This window comes from Phascolarctos cinereus, unplaced genomic scaffold, assembly GCF_003287225.1.
Source record: "Phascolarctos cinereus isolate Bilbo 61053 unplaced genomic scaffold, phaCin_HiC Scaffold_726;HRSCAF=1367, whole genome shotgun sequence".
Classification (NCBI taxonomy): domain Eukaryota; kingdom Metazoa; phylum Chordata; class Mammalia; order Diprotodontia; family Phascolarctidae; genus Phascolarctos; species Phascolarctos cinereus.
In genome coordinates this window covers 2737018-2756277 of record NW_027556098.1, presented here as the reverse complement: position 1 = coordinate 2756277, position 19260 = coordinate 2737018, and the positions used below count along the sequence as shown (strand labels likewise).

The 19260-nt window shown below is 38.1% G+C and overlaps 1 protein-coding gene across 8 annotated transcripts in view; it reads left to right on the top strand.

Moving 5' to 3' along the window:
* Positions 1 to 19260, top strand: part of REPS2 (RALBP1 associated Eps domain containing 2) — a 352146-nt gene that overhangs the window by 221782 nt on the left and 111104 nt on the right. For all 8 annotated transcript variants that reach the window (XM_078146089.1, XM_078146083.1, XM_078146082.1 and 5 more), the window contains 4 exons: positions 49 to 187; positions 4658 to 4721; positions 7831 to 7973; positions 18219 to 18313. In XM_078146089.1, coding sequence (XP_078002215.1) covers positions 49 to 187; positions 4658 to 4721; positions 7831 to 7973; positions 18219 to 18313 — 441 coding nt within the window. The remainder of the gene's footprint in view (positions 1 to 48; positions 188 to 4657; positions 4722 to 7830; positions 7974 to 18218; positions 18314 to 19260) is intronic.

Genomic DNA, 19260 nt, shown 5'->3' with positions numbered 1-19260 from the left:
AAAAATTCAGCCCAGTGAAGTCAGATTCTCACTTAATTTTGTTTTAAGTCTCTTTCAGTAGACCGAGAACCCCAGGAGAGCAACAGTAATTATCCAGATGACCCATGGAGAATAACAGAAGAACAGAGAGAGTACTACATCAATCAGTTCAAATCCCTTCAACCTGACCTGAGTTCCTTCATTTCAGGTAATGATTCTTCAGTAGAGAAAACTAGGAGGTCCCTTTGTACTTCCTTGTTCTAACAGAAATGCAAAGTAGACTCATTAAGGTCTCCAAAAGCAGGTCAAATGGAGAGCTTAAGGCGAGCTTCTGGTTTGTTTTTGTAGTCTTTTCCCTTGTGTGACTTAATTATTTTACAGTTATAAAAAATGAGGAAAAACAGCAGAAATCACATCCAACTGGACAAAACCTACTTCAGTTTCAAAGGGATTAAGTGGAAGCTGGAGGGGACTTGTCCCCTACATTTAATACTGATTGAAATCATCTCCGATGTCAACATTCATGAATTCTAAAAGATGTTTAATTGCTTAAGAGTACCAACAATAGTAATAGTAATTATAGGTTATGCTTTACGTTTTCCCAAACCCTTCACATGTTATCTTTTTTTTTAAAAAATTTAAATCAAGGACTTTCCCTCCCCTTCACGCCCCCAAATTATAACGTATAAACAGTTATTGCTACAGTGTTTGAGAAAAAGAATGTTCATGGGTCTTCTCAAGCTACATTTTATCAGTGCAGCTTGGATCGGTCTCATGTTCCTCATGTTCTTTTCTCAAATCTTTCTTATCTAATCTCTTTGTTCTTAAATTAATTTTTTTTTTGATTAACCAGCATTTATTTTCTTTCCCGTTTCCTATTGAGGGAAAAACCCAAAACCTTTCACAAGTATGCATAATTAAGCAAAACAAATTCCTTTGTTGGCCATGCTGAAAAAATGTCTTATCCTTTAATCTTCCTAAGAGAAATTAAAAAAAAAACATACGAAAATGGTCATTAAAAAAAGGTCAGTAAGATATAAACCTTCAAGTTTGTGCCTCTGTAGCAGCCTCTCTGAGTTAATTTTAGGAGCTTGTCACCCTACTGGGTATTGCTTTGAGGTCAAGAATGGAGGTTGTGTATCCACTGATAAGGTTTCTTTTGGTAGTGCTACACTCACGTTGAAGGAGATATCTTTACCTTCCTCTGCTGGGACATATCTTCCTAGGACAACAAAATAAAAGCTTTGAACGGGACTGATGACTGAAGCAGAGAAGTACAATGAGTGCTGTGTTTGTGAAGGGTGGTGATTAGCTTGAATTAATTATGGATTGATTTGAGGTGACCAGATACCTTAAAGTGCTCTTTAAGCCTAGTTTCTTGCTTTGAAATGCAAATTGCTTGTGTATATTGGAGAGGCTTCCTGGCTTAGTGGCTCCAGAACTGTTCTTGGAGTCAGGAAGATGTGGATTGAATGCTGCCTTTGACGTAGACTAGCTGGAAGACATGGGCAGTTAGTTCATTTAGCTCCCAGTGGCCTAGGTGAATTATGAACTAAGTTGTAGATGAGTTGCCTTACTGCTCAGGTGATGGAAGTTCCTGTGTGGAAAGTTCCCTATAGATAGGAAACCAAATAAGAAAAACAAAACCAAAAAGTGGATACTACTTCTCTTTAATCTTTACACTTACTTCTCTGATAACTCCTCTTAGCATTGTCTTTCTTGTCCATCCCCTTAAATGGAGCAGGCCCCTGATACTCTGTTCTTAGCCCCCTCTGCTTCTCCTTCCATTCTTCTCTCCCTCCTCCTCCTCTTTCTCCTCTTCCACCTCTTCAGTCATTCCATCTCCTGCCATGACTTCATTTAACACTTCTGTGGAGTTGACTCCAAGACTCCAAGTTTGACTCCAAGTTTATTTCCAAACCTGACCTCTTTCTTGAGTTCTAATCCTACTCCTCTAACTGCTTGATAGACATCCCTCCATGAATGTCCCACTGGCACCTGAAGCTTAATATATCAGTGACTGAACTGAATTTCCCCTTTAAATCTACTTGTCCCCCCTCCCCCAACTTAACCATTTCCCTTAATGGTACCACCATTTTCCTCATCATCCATACTCAGAGTTATCATGGAATCTTCCCTCTTCATTTCCCCCAATATCCAATTAGTCCCCAAGCCCTGCTGATTTTTCTGCTACAATTTCTCTCACATCTCTCTTCTCCTATTCCCATTGCCACCACTTCTAGTTTAGGCCTTTCGGCATTTTGCCTGGACTATTAAAATTGCCTTCTGACTAGTTTCCTTGCTTCCATTCTCTCTATAATCCACTGCTGGTTTATATTCTTGTAGGGAAGATAAAGCATGCTAACAAATAAATACAAATTAGGATATAAGTATAAAGCCAAGGCATAAAAAGAGTGCTGTGAGAATGCTTGTGATCCTTAATGCAGGCAGGAAGCATGGAAATGAATTTAGGTTGGCTACCCAGACTCAGTCTGATCCTGGTGTCTGTGGCCACGGGCCAGCAGTGGCCCAATCACCCTCCAGAGGTGTCTGGGACCCAAGCATGCTTGTAAGCAGGAAAGACAGAACAGAGGTGCCAAACTAAGTGAAGCTAGGGAGAAGGAAGAGGAGGAAGAGAAAGACAATGGTCTAGGGTACAAATCCCACCTCTTGACACCTGCTAGTTGTGTGAATATAGGCATGACCCCTGTGAACCTCAGTTTCCTCATCAGTGAAATGGGGATAGTACAACATTTTATTCTTAAGCTCAGGTGAAAGAGTGAAGATTAAAAACTTTAAAGCATGATTTAAATAGCAGTTACAATAAATCAATGTGTAACTCTTGTGGCTGAAATAGACTTGATTTTGTGGATTCATCCTCAGTCAATGCTGTTTGGCCTTGATTTGGCTGGTTCTCCAGTTGAAGATTTGAGGCTTTTTGGCACTGTGGGATAGGAAACAGAAGACTGATCATTTAGAGGGAATAAGGTTTGGTTCATGTATTTTAAAAGCCGAGAATTCCTTCTACAATAGTACAAGGAGGGAAGAGGGAAAGGGAATAAGCATTATGCTAGGCAATGTGCTAAGTGCTTTACAAATATTATCTCATTTGATCCTCCCAACAGCCTTTTGAGTTAGATACTATTATAACACCATTTTTACAATTAAGGAAACTGAAGCAAATAGGTTAAGTGACTTGCCCAGGGCCACTTAGAGTACTTGTACTTAGAGTACAAGATGAAGCTTTTAATGTCAACAACTCAGGAAAATAGAAGGAAGTCTTTCTGATTTCTAACACAGAAGAGCTATTAACTTGTTCTCTCAGTAGTGCTTTTGCTCACTGCAGAGATATTTGCAAGTAGTAAAAAAAAAAGTTAAAAAATACTTCTCTGGGTAGGTTTCTCAAAAAGCTATCAAATGATCCTGTGTCCCCAAAGGTCTCTTTAAAAGATGCTGGCTAAACCTACGCAAAGAAACTTTTCTTAAGCTCATGACCCTGGTACACTTTCATTTTTGGAAGTGTTATAATATCAATAAGGTAATGTGGCAGTTAGGTGGCAAAGTAGATAGAACTCTGGCCTTTAGAGTCAGGAGGTCCTGAGTTCAAATCTGGCCTCAGACATTTGATATTTACTAACTGTGTGACCCTGGACAACTCACTTAACCCCAATTGCCTCACCAAAAAGCAAACACACACACACACACACACACACACACACACACACACACACACACACACACACACATATATATATATAAATAAAGTAAGAATTTCAGAGAAGTCAGGCAAGACCGTATTCAGTAGATCAGTAAGTCTTGAATAGTTATTATTCAGTCCTTTTTAAACATATGTACTTTAGGAAATTTTATTCTTCATACTGTACAACACCATCACCATTAATAAAATAGTTTTGAATATGATGTTTGGGGTCATATTTATTAAAAGTTACTGAGTCCATGGTAAGGGCTGTAACTCTATTATAGCTCTTTTATGGGAATGAGTGGGAGAGGGAATCAGGTTTAACTTACACAATTTGGAACTATTTTAAAATATAAATTTGAATATATAAATATATATATAAATATATATATATATATAAATATATATATATATATAATATTTTAATTACTTATATGTGTGTGTATTTTTTAGGAGTTTAACTTAGTATAGTAGTGTTCAATCTCTTAGGTATCAGGACATTTTTACACTTTTAAAAATTATTGAGAATTCCAAAGAGCTTTTGTGTATGTGGGTTATACCTATTGATATTTATTATATTAGAAATTAAAGCTGATAAAATTTAAAAATATTTTTCGTGCATCGACATTTTTTATGCATTAAAACTTTTATGCATTATTTTTTTAATGGAATGAAAACCATGATTCAGAGAAGGGTCCATAGGCTTCAACAGAGGGGTCCATAACACAAACAAGATAAAGATCCAGCATATTCTGGCTTCTGGCCATACTCTTTTAAGTGTAGGAAGTCTTTTATTGGCTTAATTCCTCGCTGCCAAGGTGTTAAAGTTTGAGAAAGGCAGATTTCACCTTTGTTCATGGGAGTGCTTGTTGAATTCAAGATGGGAAGTGCCATGCAAATTGATGCAAACAGATATTAATGCTGTATCAGACGAGTAATCAACTTATTGTTTAAAGAGTGTGGTTTTTTTTTTTATAGGTTCCCTGGCAAAGAACTTTTTCACCAAATCCAAGCTGACTATTCCAGAGCTTTCTTACATATGGTAAGTAAAACTGAACCATTAGTCTATTAAGCTGCTTCATCAGTTCTCTTTTTAAATGCAGCTATCTTAACAGGTTTTCTTAATAGTCTGAAAGGCTACTATTTTAAAGGAACTTTAAAATTTTATTTAAATACTTAATGTTTAAAATAACTTCAAAAATATTGTTCTGTCATCAAGATTGCACTTACTGGCTATGTGACCCATGGCAAGTCACTTAATACCTCTGCTTCAGCTTCCTGATGTGTAAAATGAGGAGATTGTCTTCGGAGGTCCCTTTTGGCTCTACATCTGTGATTCTGTGATCAGATTTTCCACACTAAGTATTAGATGATGTATTAGAAGTTCTATCTGGTTTATTACCTTCCAAATATTTCACCTTTCCAGTGAGTTACCTAAAGAACTAGTTAAATCCATGTCTATATATAACAAGCTGATGGGTAAGTCAAGTAATGGCTTGCAGTGATAAAGTTTAATTTAAAATACTTTAGCTGTATCTGAGCTCTGCATATCTGACTTGTGTTTTGTCAGATAAGCCCTAATTAATACCTAACGTTTAATAAGTACGGCTGTGGAATTCATCAGCACTTTACTAACAAGCCAGCTGATTTTGCTTTTGATGAGCTTGTTTCAAGAATGGTGCAGATGGCCCCATTTACATTTATGAGAACCATTTGGTTTTTCTGTAAACCTCACTGCATTGAGTGGACCAGTATCTGACTTCACGCTGGGAAGAGTACCAAAAAACTGTTCTAAACATTAAAAAAAAGGCTGATTAAATACATGTAAGGCATTCTTTTTAATGATAAAAGGTTCTTTTTTGCTTTAATTATTGAGTAAAACTGCTTGCCATCTTTGTGAGTTCATCTATTTGGTGACGATGGACAGTGCTGTCAATGACGTTTGTGCCTTGCAAAGTCTCAGATTCTAAAACTGTATTTATGTTCAGTCTATTCTGATGCTAAAACCTGAGACAAACTATAGAACTCCTCCCTTTCTTGTTTTAGCCAAGTACAGTGGAAGCTAAAGTCAGTCAGTAAATAAACATTTCTTAAACTCCTACTGTGATAGGCACTATGCTATCACTTTGTATTGTATGATGTATTTATATTATACCATTATATTATATACTATTATATGTATTACAGTATTATATGTATATAATATTATTTGTATTATACCATTATCTCTATGTACTGTTACCTGCATTATGCTAATACATGTATATATGTATTCTAAAGGTGATACCTTTGACTTTTTATAGAGTAGCTTCAGTGGAGTAGAGGAGAAAAGTCACTGCATCTTTGTCCCAATAGATGACATTTCAGATTATCCCTTGACAAGCATATGGTTTCACAAAAGATGATGTGTAAGACAAAAGTAACATAGAATTTACTTTAGATTTTCCTTAAATAAGACCTTCTTTTTCAGTGCAATACTTGTCCTGACATCTTACCATGCACTTAAAAAGCAAATTGAGCTGGGAATGGGGTGAGGAGAGGAAGGGTTGAGCTTATGGGGGTGTTAGTACTTGGACGACTAAGTTTCCTTTGTTGTGGCTATATAAGACCCTGAATGCCCAGGAATTGCTCATTCATTGTGAAACAGTAGTTGAAAACAAACTAAATTTCTCAAGGTAGTGCTTTTGTTTCTGTCTGACTTATCTAGCACCATCCTTTCCTTCCTTTAATAAAAAGATTTGTTCTGTAAAACTTGGACTCAGTCAAAAGGCTGTACCCAAGGACCTAGAAGGCCACATGCGGCCTTGAGGTCTCAGGTTCCCCACCTCTGCTAATCCATTTAAATAATTGTTAGGCATACTCCTTTACCCTACCTGCTAATCATTTTACTCTAGCAAAGGTAGCACAGTACCTGGAACACTTAACAAATGATTTTTGATTGATAAATAGGAGGTGGTGTTTAAAGAAATTAGAGCTAGAAAAGACTAGATAACTTGTCTTTCAGTCAGTTAAAGATTTAGTCCACTTGGCGCTTTCTAGTCTAGGTGTAAGTGCTCCTGAGGATGGGCGGTTAAGTGACTTGCCCAGGGTCACACAGCTAGTAAGTATGTGAGGCCAGATTTGAACTCAAGTCCTCCTGACTTCAGAACTAGTGTTTTTTCTACTACACCACCTAGCTACCCAGATAAAGTTTATGGATGGAATGTGTACTTTAAATCTTAAGTCTTAAACTTGAGTTTATCATTGGGGCTACACTGATGATCTCAGTCCCTCCACAATAAAAGGTGGTCTTCATGAGTTGCTTTCTTCCCCCATCCCCTAAATCATTCATCTGGTGGCCATCCTTCGGGTGGTACTTAGGTAGGCTGGACTGTATTTGTGTTTGGACCACTCACTTGGAGAACACTGGGCCATCATACATGAGGCAGGAGGAGAGGACTTGGATGGAATTTGCCCAGAAAACAAAATAAGAAATATTGCAACCCATCTCTTAATCTTTTTCACTCTCAGTATCCTGTTAAGTTTCAAGTTCATAGTACTTTTGATTTTACTGGGTGTAAGGCCTTTCCTCTAAGTGAGAAAAGGGAATTTTTTCCCCCTTCTGTTCTCACCAAGCATTGGAAAGTCTGAGGAGACACTGTGTGATACATGGGTGGGATCTCAGGGTTTGAGCTTAACTTCTGAACCAGTTTGAGATTGCTACTAGTTCAGAGCTTCACACAATGAAAATCCAGCCAACGTGTATTATCTGCAGACTGACTGAAGATGCACTGACTGTGGACTGAGGGCCACTCTTCTCTTTTGTAGCTTCTTCATTTGCAAATTTAGAATAATAAAGCTTTCAAGGGCCTTTGTGGGCTTGCTAATTAGTGCCTATTAGATATAAATTACTATGTAAATCCAAGTTGTTATTTCCCCATAGTTTTTTTAACATAAAAATTTAAAACATTTAAAATTTAAAAAAAATTAAAAAATCTAAAAAGATTTAAAAATATTTCCCCCCATAGGTATCAAATATGAATATTTTCAGCCAGAGCCCTTTAGGGGCTGCCTGACAGCAGCTAAAGAAGTTTGGAAGCTGGTTATAGGTGTAATGGGCTGAAGATTCCCTTGGTTCCTTGGTGTCAGGTTGTCATTTATATTGCCTTCAGGGAGCTCAGTGATGTGGACTGTGACGGAGCCTTGACACTGCCTGAATTCTGTGCTGCCTTTCACCTCATCGTGGCCAGGAAGAATGGCTATCCACTGCCTGAATCTCTGCCACAAACCCTGCAGCCGGATTACCTACAAAGTGGTGAGGCCTGATTGGGAATCTTTGAGTTTCCAACTGGATTCTTTGAAAGTTGGTGATCCATTTCTTTTGACCACCGACTCCCTCACTCTGCCCTCCCTTCTATCAGCCTCCTCCCTTTTCTTTTCCTTTTCCCTTACTTTCTTCCCTCCCTTCTATCCCCCCCTTCCCTTTTCTTTCCCCTCTCCCCTAATAGCAAGTTAAATTTCTATACCTGAGTATGTTATTCCCTTCTTGAGCCAAATTTGATGAGAATAAAGTTCAAACAATGCTCATCTCCCCCCCCTTCTTTCCTTCTACTGTAATATGTCTTTGTGCCTCTTCATGTGATATGATTTACCCTTTTCTGCTTTCTCCTTTCCTCTTCTCCCATTACAGTTCCTTTTCACCCCTTCATTAGGTTTTTGTCATAGCATTAAAGTCAACTTAAACCCATCCCCTCTGTCTATGTATATCCCTTTTAAATGTTGTAATAAAGATACAGTTCTTAAGAGTTATAAGTATGATCTTTCCACGTAGGGAGGTAAAAAGTTTATCCTTATTATTAACATGGTTTCCCCCCCCCCTTACCTGTTTACCTTTTTATGCCTCTCTTGAGTCTTGTATTTGAAGATCAAATTTTCCATTGAGCTCCGGTGTTTTCATCAGGAAAGTCTGGAAGTCCCCCTATTTCATTGAATGTCTATGTCTTCCCCTCAAAGATTATACTCAATTTTGCTAGGTAGTTGATCCTTGGCTGTAATTCAAGCTCCTTTGCCTTATGGAATATCATATTCCAAGCCCTCTGCTCTTTTAATGTAGAAGTTGCAAGGTCCTGTGTAATCCTGACTGTGGTTCCACAATATTTGAATTGTTTTTTTCTGTCTGCTTGCAAGATTTTCTCCTTGACATGATAATTCTAGAATTTGGCTACAATATTCCTTGGCATTTTTAATTTGGGATCTCTTTCAGGAGATAATTGGTGGATTCTTTCGATCGCTATTTTACCCTTTGGTTCTAGGGCCTCAGAGCAGTTTTCCTCTATGATTTCTTGAAAGATGCTATCCAGGCTCTTTTCTTCATCATGGCTTTCAGGTAGACCAATAATTCTTAAGTTATCTCTCCTGGATCTCTTTTCCAGGTCAGTTGTTTTTCCAATGAGGAATTTTACATTTTTTGTATTTTTTCATCCTTTTGATTTTGTTTGACCGATTCTTGATGTCTCATAGAATCATTAGCTTTCAGTTGCCCAATTCTGACTTTTAATAAAATGTTTTCTTCAGTTAGCTTTTGAACCTCCTTTTCCATTTGGCCCATTTTACTCTTTAGGGAGTTCTCTTCAGTGAGTTTTTGTGCCTCCCTTTCTATTTGTCCAATTCTACATTTTAAGGAGTTGTTTTCTTTAGTGTACTTTTCTTCCCCCATTTTGTCAACTGTATTTTTAAAGGAATTGTTTGATTTTTCTTCCACCTCTCTTATTTGGCTTTTAAAATCCTTCTTCAGCTCTTCCAAGAAGGCTTTTTGGGTTTGACACCAGTTCATATGCCCGTCTGAGGTTTCAGATGTGGGTATATTGAAAATGCTGTCCTCTCCTGAATTTGTGTTTTGATCTTCCCTGTCACCAAGTTACTTTTCTATGGTCATTGTTTTTCTGTGTTGCTTTTTGCTCATGTTGTTTGCCTTTTTTCTGGCTTTTAAAGTTGATCTCTGCTTCTGGGGCATAGGGGGCACTGTCCCAGGCTTCTTGTGCTGGAATCTAGGGACCTGATTACTGGTTTGCTGAGGTGAGGCTTGCTGCTGGCTGGCTGGGATGCCTACCTTCCTGTTCTGGTCCCCTTCAGCCAAAGCAAGAGGGACCTTTTCTGTTAATCTCCCCTAGCCTCCCAAGCTAAAAGACTGTTACACCTTGGCTTTCTGTTGTCTCCACTATTTCAAGATTTTTCTTGGGGCAATATTCTCTGGGTTTTTCAAGGTCAATGAGGGAGGATGAGGGTAGCTTACTGCTTATTCCACCATCTTGGTTCCTGGAATTCAAAATAGGTGACTTTAAAACATTCAGTCTGTAGGTTAATAGCTCCAAGAGCAGCTGCTGCCACTGCTGCTGCCACTGCCACTGCTGATTCAGTCACTCCCAATGCCGCCTCCTAGTTTGCTGGGGCTGGGGCTATATTGCCACACCCTACAGCCTTGCACTAGACTGTGCTTCTCTCTCACCCAGTTCCAACAGACCTCTCCCACTGACCTTCTAAATTGTCTCTGTCATCTGTGGACTGAGAAGACTGGAAACTACCACTGCTGTCAGTGATTCAGTCCCCCATGGCCTACTCTGGCTTTGCTGAGGCCAAGTCTGTGCTGTGGCCTGCATGCTAGGTGCTCCTCTCTCAGGCAGGTTCAACAGACCTTTCCTGTCAACCTTCCAGATTGTTTTGGGCTGGAAATCTGCCTCACTCTCTCTCTTTGTGGGTTCTGCCACTCTAGAATTTGTTCAGAGTAATTTTTTAGAGGTATGTGAAGGGGTTTGGGGAAGAGCTCAGGGGAGTCCCTGCTTTCACTCTGCCATCTTGGCTCCACCTCTCCAACATTCATTTTGATAAGATTTTGAGTTCTGTGTCTTTCCCCCTCCTTCCCTTCTCCCCTTCCCCAAGACAGCATGCAATCTGATATAGGCTACACGTGTATAAACATATTAAACATATTTCCACATAGTTATGTTGTGAAAGAAGACTCAGATCAAAAGGGAAAAACCACAAGAAAGAAAAAAAATAGAGAGAAAATAGTATGCTTTGATCTGCATTCAGACTCCCTAGTCTTTCTCTGGATGTAGATAGCATTTTCCACCATGAGTCTTTTGGCATTGTCTTAGATCATTCATTGCTGAGAAGAGCTAAGTCTACCAAAGTTAGTAATTGCACAATATGGCTGTTACTGTGTACAATGTTCTGGTTCTACTCATTTCACTCAGCATCAGTTCACACAAATCTTTCCAGGTTTTTCTGAAATCTGCCTGCTCATCATTTCTTATGGAACATTTCTTATTCCGTTACATTCATACATATAACTAGTTCAACCATTCCCCAATTGATGGGCATCCCCTCAATTTCTAATTCTTTGCCACCGCAAAAAGAGTTGCTATAAATGTTTTTATACGTGTTGGTCCTTTTCGCTTTTTTATGCTCTCTTTGGGATACAGACCTAGTAGTGGTATTGCTGGGTCCAAAGGGTATACGTAGTTTTATAGCCCTTTGGACATAGTTCCAAATTGCTCTCCAGAATGGTTGGATCAGTTCATAACTCCACCAACAATGCATGAGTGTTCCAATTTTTCCACATCTTCTCCAATACTTATCATTTTCCTGTTTTGTCATGTTAGCCAATCTAGAGTTGTTCTAATTTGCCTTTGTCTAATCAGTAGTGATTTAGAGCATTTTTTCATGTGACTCTAGATAACTTTAATTTCTTCATTTGAAAGCAGCCTGTTCATATCCTTTGACCATTTATCAATTCCCAATTATATTTTAATCTGGTTCTGGTTCACTTGGGAGTGTGATACTGTTGCTGTGAGTTTGACATCTCTGATATAGGTTAACCCATAAAGTAGAGTTTATAAAGTAGGCAACTGAGTTCCAGGGCAGCTAGGTGGCATTGTGGATAGAGTATTGGGGTTGGAATCAGGACACTTACTAGCTGTGTGATCCTGGGCAAGTCACTTAACCTTTGCCTCAGTCTCCTCATCTGTAAAATGAGTTGGAGAAGGAAATGGCAAACCACTCCAGTATCTTTGCCTAGAAAACCCCAAATAGGGGTAACAGAGAGTTGAACTGTCAGGCACTGTGCTAAGTGCTTTACAATTATTATCTCATTTGACCCTTGCAACAACCCAGAGAGGTAGGTGCTATTATTGTCATCCCTATTTTACAGGAAACTGAGGTAAATAGAAGTTAAATGATTTGCGTAGGGTCACACAGCTAGGAAGTATGTGAGGTGGAATTTGAACTTAGGTCTTCCTGACTCCAGACAACAGACAGTGCCCAACTTGGCATCAGGGGATTAAATGACCAGTAATATTTTCAGTTTATCAAAGTTATTTTATGATTCTGATCATCTAGAGAGAACGTGAGCTCCTTGAAGGCAAGAGCTATTTTTACCTTTCTTTGTGTCCCCAGTAACTAGTGCCTGGTATACAACAAGTGTTTGATGGATGCTTTTCGCTTGCTTGGATGTGGTAAAGAGCAAAGAGTGCTTGAGTTCAAATACCATGTCTGCTACATACTACCGGTGGGACTGTGGGCAGGCCCCTCCCCACCTCATGACCTCAGTTTACTCATATCACCTATTATAATTGGTTAAATGGGAACTACGCTACTGTTGGAGTTGGAAAATGTGGGTTCAGATTTTGCCTCTGATCCCGGCCACCCGTATGACGTTGGGTGAGTCATCCTCTCTAGCTTTTGTTTCCTCATCTGTAAAATGAAGGACTAGAGGGTCTTTTCTAGCTCTAAGTATAGCTCTATAAGCATGTTACCTCTTATCCTATGAATTTGCAATTTCCCATTTCCTACTAAAGAACATCAACAAAATCAATTATGTCCTAGTCCCCTAAAATATTTCCCTTCTGGGAGCAATTCTACTTGTTCCTAAAAAATCTGAAACATTTTTATGAAAGACTACCATTGTTGAGTCTGTTTTTAGGACAGGAGGGGGATTTGCAAATAATTAAAATATAAGAAAGGTTAAATCTAATTAATAATAATAATAATTATTATAATAATTTAATTAAATATAAGGAAGATTCTTATTTTGTTTTTGCTTTTTTGTCTTTTGTCTAGGCAATAGGGTTAAGTGATTTGCCCAAGGTCACGCAACTAGTAAGTGTTGTGTGTCTGAGGCCGGATTTGAACTCAGATCATCCTGACTCCAGGGTTGGTTCTCTAACACCTAGCTGCCCCCTGGAAGATTCTTAAATCACTAAAAAGTGCTATCTACAGTATTATACTGTTTAGCTAAAGCAAAAAAAAAAATCAAAATAGAAGTCCTACTGTAGTAGGATTTATATGTAATTTGGTCTTTTAAAATTTCCTTTTCAAAAATTTTCTTGGCTTTCCTCCTGCATAGGTGCTCTTACCCTGATTTCTTTATTCCTTTTCTTATCTCTCTCTGCTTATTATAGCAATGTTCCTTCTTTGGAACATATGTTTTCTTTTTTTCTTCTCAGTCATCTAGGGGAAATGTAGATCTGACAGCTGCTCATTCAGCCATACGCGCACCCTCTAACACCCCTTTTTCTTTTATGTGCCATCTCTTCTTCATACTTGTACTCTGGCTTTGAGGTGTTGAAAATGTGGATTATAATGGATAGATTCATATGCAGGAAGAAACTCAAAAGATAAGACAAAAATGACTGTGCTCCATGAAGATTGCAGTGACTGAGCCTTTTCAGAGTAACCCTGAAGATGCGAAACTCAAGGGCAAGATGTCTAAGAGGATTACAAAGTGAGAGCAGGGACCAATCAGTTAGCCCCTCAGTCAACAAACATTTATTAAGCCCTTGATGTTCCTGAAACTGCTGTGTACTCAAGGTGCAAACAAAGGCAAAAACACTGTTCCTGCCCTCAAGGAGCTCACTTTCTAATAGAAGGGAAAGCTTGTAAATAACTGTATATACAAGATATATACAGGGCAAATGGAAAGTAATAACCCAGGGAAAGGTCTCTGAGTTCACCATACCGTATGTATGTATGTATGTATGTATGTATGTATGTATGTATGTATGTATGTGAAGGCCAATTAGGTGGTGCAGTGGATAGAGCTCTGGGCCTGGAGTCAGGAAGACCTGAGTTCACATGTGCCCTCAGACACTTACTAGCTATGTGACCCTGGGCAAGTCACTTAACTCCTATTTGCCTCAGTTCCTCATCTGTAAAACAGGAACACAGTGGAGTAGGAAATGGCAACCCACTCCAGTATCTTTGCCAAGAAAACCTGATGGACAGAATCTGTGGGGTCAGTTAGTCAGACATAACTAAACTACAACTATGTATGTGTGTATGTATGTATGTGTGTATGTGTTTGCCACTTGTCACATAGCTCTAGTGCCTTGCATGTAGGAGGTGGATTGTACTCAAGCCACTCCCATTCATTTCAGGCCTGCAAGTTGGCAAGGCATTGGTTAAGGTACAAAATAGCATTGCTTTGATCACGTGAAAAGACAGACTCCCTGTAGAGCTGAGCAGTCTCCAAATGTAGCTGACTCTGTAGATTTAGACACAGCATAAGTTTTCCCAAGAGGTCTCATAAACACCTGGGACAAACCCAAGCCCGAGAATCCTCGTAGTGTAGAAACTGGCACCCCTAAGTAATCTATGTTGTCGACCTCTTTAATGAGGATGGAGCCACCATAAACTAAACAAATCCGTCTGTTTCCACTGAAAATTGTAAATAGATGAATACCTAGGACAGCTAGTTGGCTTAGTTGGATAGAGCACTGGATCTGGAGTCAGGAAGACTTGAGTTTAAATTTGGTTCTCAGATACTTGTTAGCTGTGTAACCCTGAACAAGTCACTTCTGTTTGCCTCAGTTTCCTCAACTGTAAAATGGTGATAATAAGAGCACTTCCCTCCCAGGATTGTTAAGAGGGTCAAATGAGATAATATTTGTAAAGTACTTAGAATAGTGCCTTGCACATAGTAGACATTACATAAATACTAAATATTAAAGGTAGCGCAATGAATAGAGTGCTGGGTCTGTAGTCAGGAAGACTTGAGTTCAACTCTGGTGTCAGATACTTACCAGCTGTGTGACCCTGAGCAAGTCACATAACTTCTCTTTGCGTCAGTTTTCCCATCTGTAAAATGGGAATAATAATAATAGCCCCTAAACTCTCAGGGTTGTTGGAATCAAATGAGATAATAACGTAAAGCCCTTAGCACAGTGCCTGGCACATAGTAAGTGCTATATAAATGTTATATTATATTATATTACATTACATTATGTGTTGTGTTATGTTATGTTATATTATATTATATTATATTTATTATTATTATTACAGCAATTTTTGTTCAGAGACAGTCAAGACATCTGAAAGAATAGTGGAATGCTCTCCATCCTTCAGAGAAAGGCCGCTTTTTTTTCCTATCGGGAGCTGAAATGTTGATTTAAAAGGGGAGAGAGATGATTCTAGATAAAATCACAGCCACTTTTCAAAAAACAAACCCCCAAACTGGACTTTTTATCTCTCGGTCTTACTAATGAAGTGGCCTTCCCCCTCACCACCCCCTCTACCCCTGTTTTAGCCATATTTTCATGTTCCTTGAGGGTCAGACCTATTTATCAAGTGCTTAGCACAGTGTCTGAGACCAGATTTAAACTCGTCTTCCTTACTACAGGCCTAGCATCCTATCCACTTGCAACCTATGATAGCTAGCAGCAATGTGGTACCTAAGCACCACTCTAAGCACTTTACAAATATTGTCTTATTTGATCCTCATAACAACCCCAGGAGCTATGTGCTATTATTATCTCTGTTTTACAGATAAGGGATATTTTATATCCCCAGTTCTAGTATAGTGTGCCTGCTACATAGTAGGTGCTTTTTTTTTAAATGCTTGTTGATTGTTGAATGAATCATCTTTCCCATGAGGAGAGGGATTAGAGAATTCCTCATTTATAATTTCATTGATGTTTCAAAAGATGCTGATGAGATAAAAAAATACTCTGGCTGAATTATGCTGAAGCAGTGTGTTAGCAAAAGCGGCGTGGTCTCTTTAATTTCTTGATGTGGCATGGTTACTGTGAATAGCTTATTCTTCAATAAAGAGGCTTCTGTAAAGAAGAACCTCCAAGGAAGCAACCTCCCTTGACTAATGAAACAGTCTTTTGGAACAATGCTTCTTGTCTCTTTTTAGCCTTTTATGGAGGCTGTCAGCAGGAACTATACATAAACATTGAAGAATTCATTACCTACCCTTCAATTAAGCAAAAATTGCATGGCTTTCTAGGGTAGGCAGGATTAATTGCAAATAATAATTATGTTGTGACTAGCAAACATTTAAGACTTCCTAAAATCCCTCTTAAATTCAGTCACAGTGAATTTAGGAGATGAGAAAAAGAACAGGTTAAATTTAGGAAAGGCAAACTTCAAGGATGGGGCATCAGTGTTTTGTTTTGTTTTGTTTTGTTTTTTAATGACTCTTTTGTTCAGAGGCAGTCAAGGCATTGGAAGAAATACTGGAATCCTCTTCATCATTCAGAGAAATACAGCTTCTTTCTCCACCCAGGGCTGAATAATCAACTTAAAGGCTAGATATAATCACAGCCACTTTAAAAAAAAACTCCACCAAGAACCCTTCTGACTTCAGTCATTTTGTGTGTCTCAAAGAAAAAACCAGTCCATCTTAGATTAATTCTGCTATTTTAGCCTGACTATAGGGAATGTGCATAGTCACAGTTACTAACATATCAATGGCTTCACATTTTTACTTTCCTTGGAGTCTCATAATCTGGTTCCAAAATTTTTGAATTGATCTACATCCAATTTTTCTTTAGATTTCATCCAACTCTTGACAGATTTCAGGGAGAACATACCTCTGCCTTGATACTGCCATGAGTTCAAAACTTCACAGGTTTCTTTCTGGTGAAATGGAAAGTGCTGAATTTAGCTTTAATTTAAGTAGCTGAAAAGAAAATATTTTTCTCCTTCCTAAAAGCTGAGGAACTAGAATGGCAGGTTGGACTATACTGCAGTTTAACTATGAGCTGTTAGAAATTTTTGCAGGAGTGGATTACAGTGTAGGCAGTTTCAGTATAGGCTTAGCAAATGTTTGGTTTATTCACAATGAGATGCTTGTCTTCCTTTAATTCCTAGGAACAGATGATCTAATTTATAATGGTTGGAACACTGGGTGATAGTGCTTGAAAGAGAAGTCCTATGTTGGCCTGGAAACTACTTGTATTGTGTGTTCTAAGTGAATCAAAAGGTACACTGAAAGAGGCAAAATGATATTGGAGAAATTGTGGTAGGCAACATGGTAATTTTAATCTTTAAGAGGCCAGTCATGGCTAGAAATATTACCATGTCCTGGGTTTTCTGTGCTTTTCTTGCAAAATTCAGATCTGTATTTATAGAAAGTAATGTACCTGTTACCAAAGTATGAAAGTTACGTAGAAACAGATTTCAGCTTAATATAAAGAACTTCCTAAAAAGCTTTTCAGGTGTGGAATTGGATGCTTTGATATATAGAGTTCCCTATCATTAGGAATTCAGGAAGGTGTTGTATCATCACTTATGCTTTGGGGAGAGAATGAAACACTATTTCTAAAATCCCTTCTACTTCAGTGAATTGGTATTTTTGTGCCTAATACTGGCCTTCTGATGGAATTTCATGGACTTGGGAAGAAATTAGTAGGAAGAATTAAGATTTAATACGTTATTGTACCTTGTTAAAACTTTTCTTTTAAAGAGGACATACTATAGTGATTGAACTTCATTTTACAATTATGATGAATAAATGCTTATCAAATTGTAGATCAGCTATTTCTCTTTGAAATATTGACAAGTTTCCTAGTTATTGAGGCAGCTCTTCCCATACTCCTGTATGATGGGGTGCTATAACAGGTATAATAGCCCTGTGAGATAGATTGTATGAGAATTATTATCTCTCTTTTGTAGATGAAGAAGCTGAGTGAGTCTTAGAGAGGTTACGTGATCTTGTATCTGAATCCAAACGCTGTTTAATGATAAGACTGTTTAATATCTATATTAAAAACTCATGCTCAAAAGTCCCCAACTTTAACAGTATCAGTGACTACTATTTATTGGGAGGGTGTGTGTGTGTGTGTGGGGGGTGTGTGTAATAACCTCAAAAAGTTGTTTTTCCCTGTTTTAAATTGGCAAGTAATACAGGTTCTTATTCCTCATTATCTACTCTGAAAGGGTGAGCATTTCATCAATATCTTTGAAACATCTGTACAGTATTAACTCTCTTGGCTGTAAAATCCAGACTGAGGGAAAAAATGCTTGAATAATGCAGTTTCTTACTTTTAGCAGGATAGCAAAATATGAGCCATCATGATATTCAAGTGCTCTGTAGTGTTTCAAAAATGAGTAAACAGCCTAAATTCACCTTATGTTTGATTACGGTGTTGTTACTGGCTGCTGTGGCAAGCAAGAATGAATTAACTTTTTTTTTTTAAAGCATTCAATTCACAAAGGAGAAACAGTGCAAAACAATGGTCAATGTGTATATCATTGTAGTTCTTTTGTCTCCCTCCAGCTTTTCTTAAACCCAAACGGGACTGCGCATTATTTGATTCTTATTCTGAATCAATGTCAGTAAACCAACAGCCACGAGACTTGAATCGGATTGAGGTAAGAAAAATCTGTTTCTATTAATAAACCAACTAGAAATAGGTGTCGCATGGAATCTGTAGGCTTTGATAGCAATGTTAAAAAGTAAATTTATGGCATTTATCTGCCCATAAACTAGTTATTTACTTACTTTGGGAGCTAAATGTACAAAAAATACACTTTGGGTTCATTTGTTATAGAATTTGTTTTCAAGCATTTAGAAATACCTTTAGATATATAGAAAGACAGTTGAAGTCTTCTGGTCTGATCTCTGCTTACTTTTGTAGCATTCCCTTCTCCCTCTCCTTGCAGTCTATTTTTTTCTTTTTTTTTCTTCTTTTTTGATTTATCAACAATCACTATTTCCATATGCTTTTGAGTTTAAAATTTTTCTTCTCCTTCCTCCCCACCATCCTCCCCAAGACGGCGCACAATCTGATGTAGGCTATATGTACATACATTCTTATTAAACATATTTTCGTATTAGTGATGTTGTAAGTAAAAATTAGAACCAATAGGAGGAACCACCAGAAAGAGGAAACAAAACTCAACAGAAGAGAAAAAAAATAGCAAATAGTATACTTCGATCTGCACTCAAATTCCATAGTTCTTTCTTTGGATGTGGATAGCATTTTCCATCAGGAGGCCTTTGGCCTCTCTCTACAGTCTAAATCGTTATATTTTGGCCCTACTTTTTAGGTTGAGCTTAGTTGCCTACTGTTTGCAAGACACTGTACCAATGAGCTAAGATAGCCTCACTGTTGAGAGCAGGTTAGAACTGAGGGCTTTACCTGCAAGCATTTGTGTGATAACCTGAACATTCATTTATATGAAACAACTTTGGGATCCAAAAGTACATTTGGAGACATTGTGTCCTTGTGGATTTTTAGCCCTTGAATCAGTCAAGATGAGCATTGGATGATCCCCAAAACTAGGCCAGAAAATTTTCCTTGATTTCATTTTTTTTA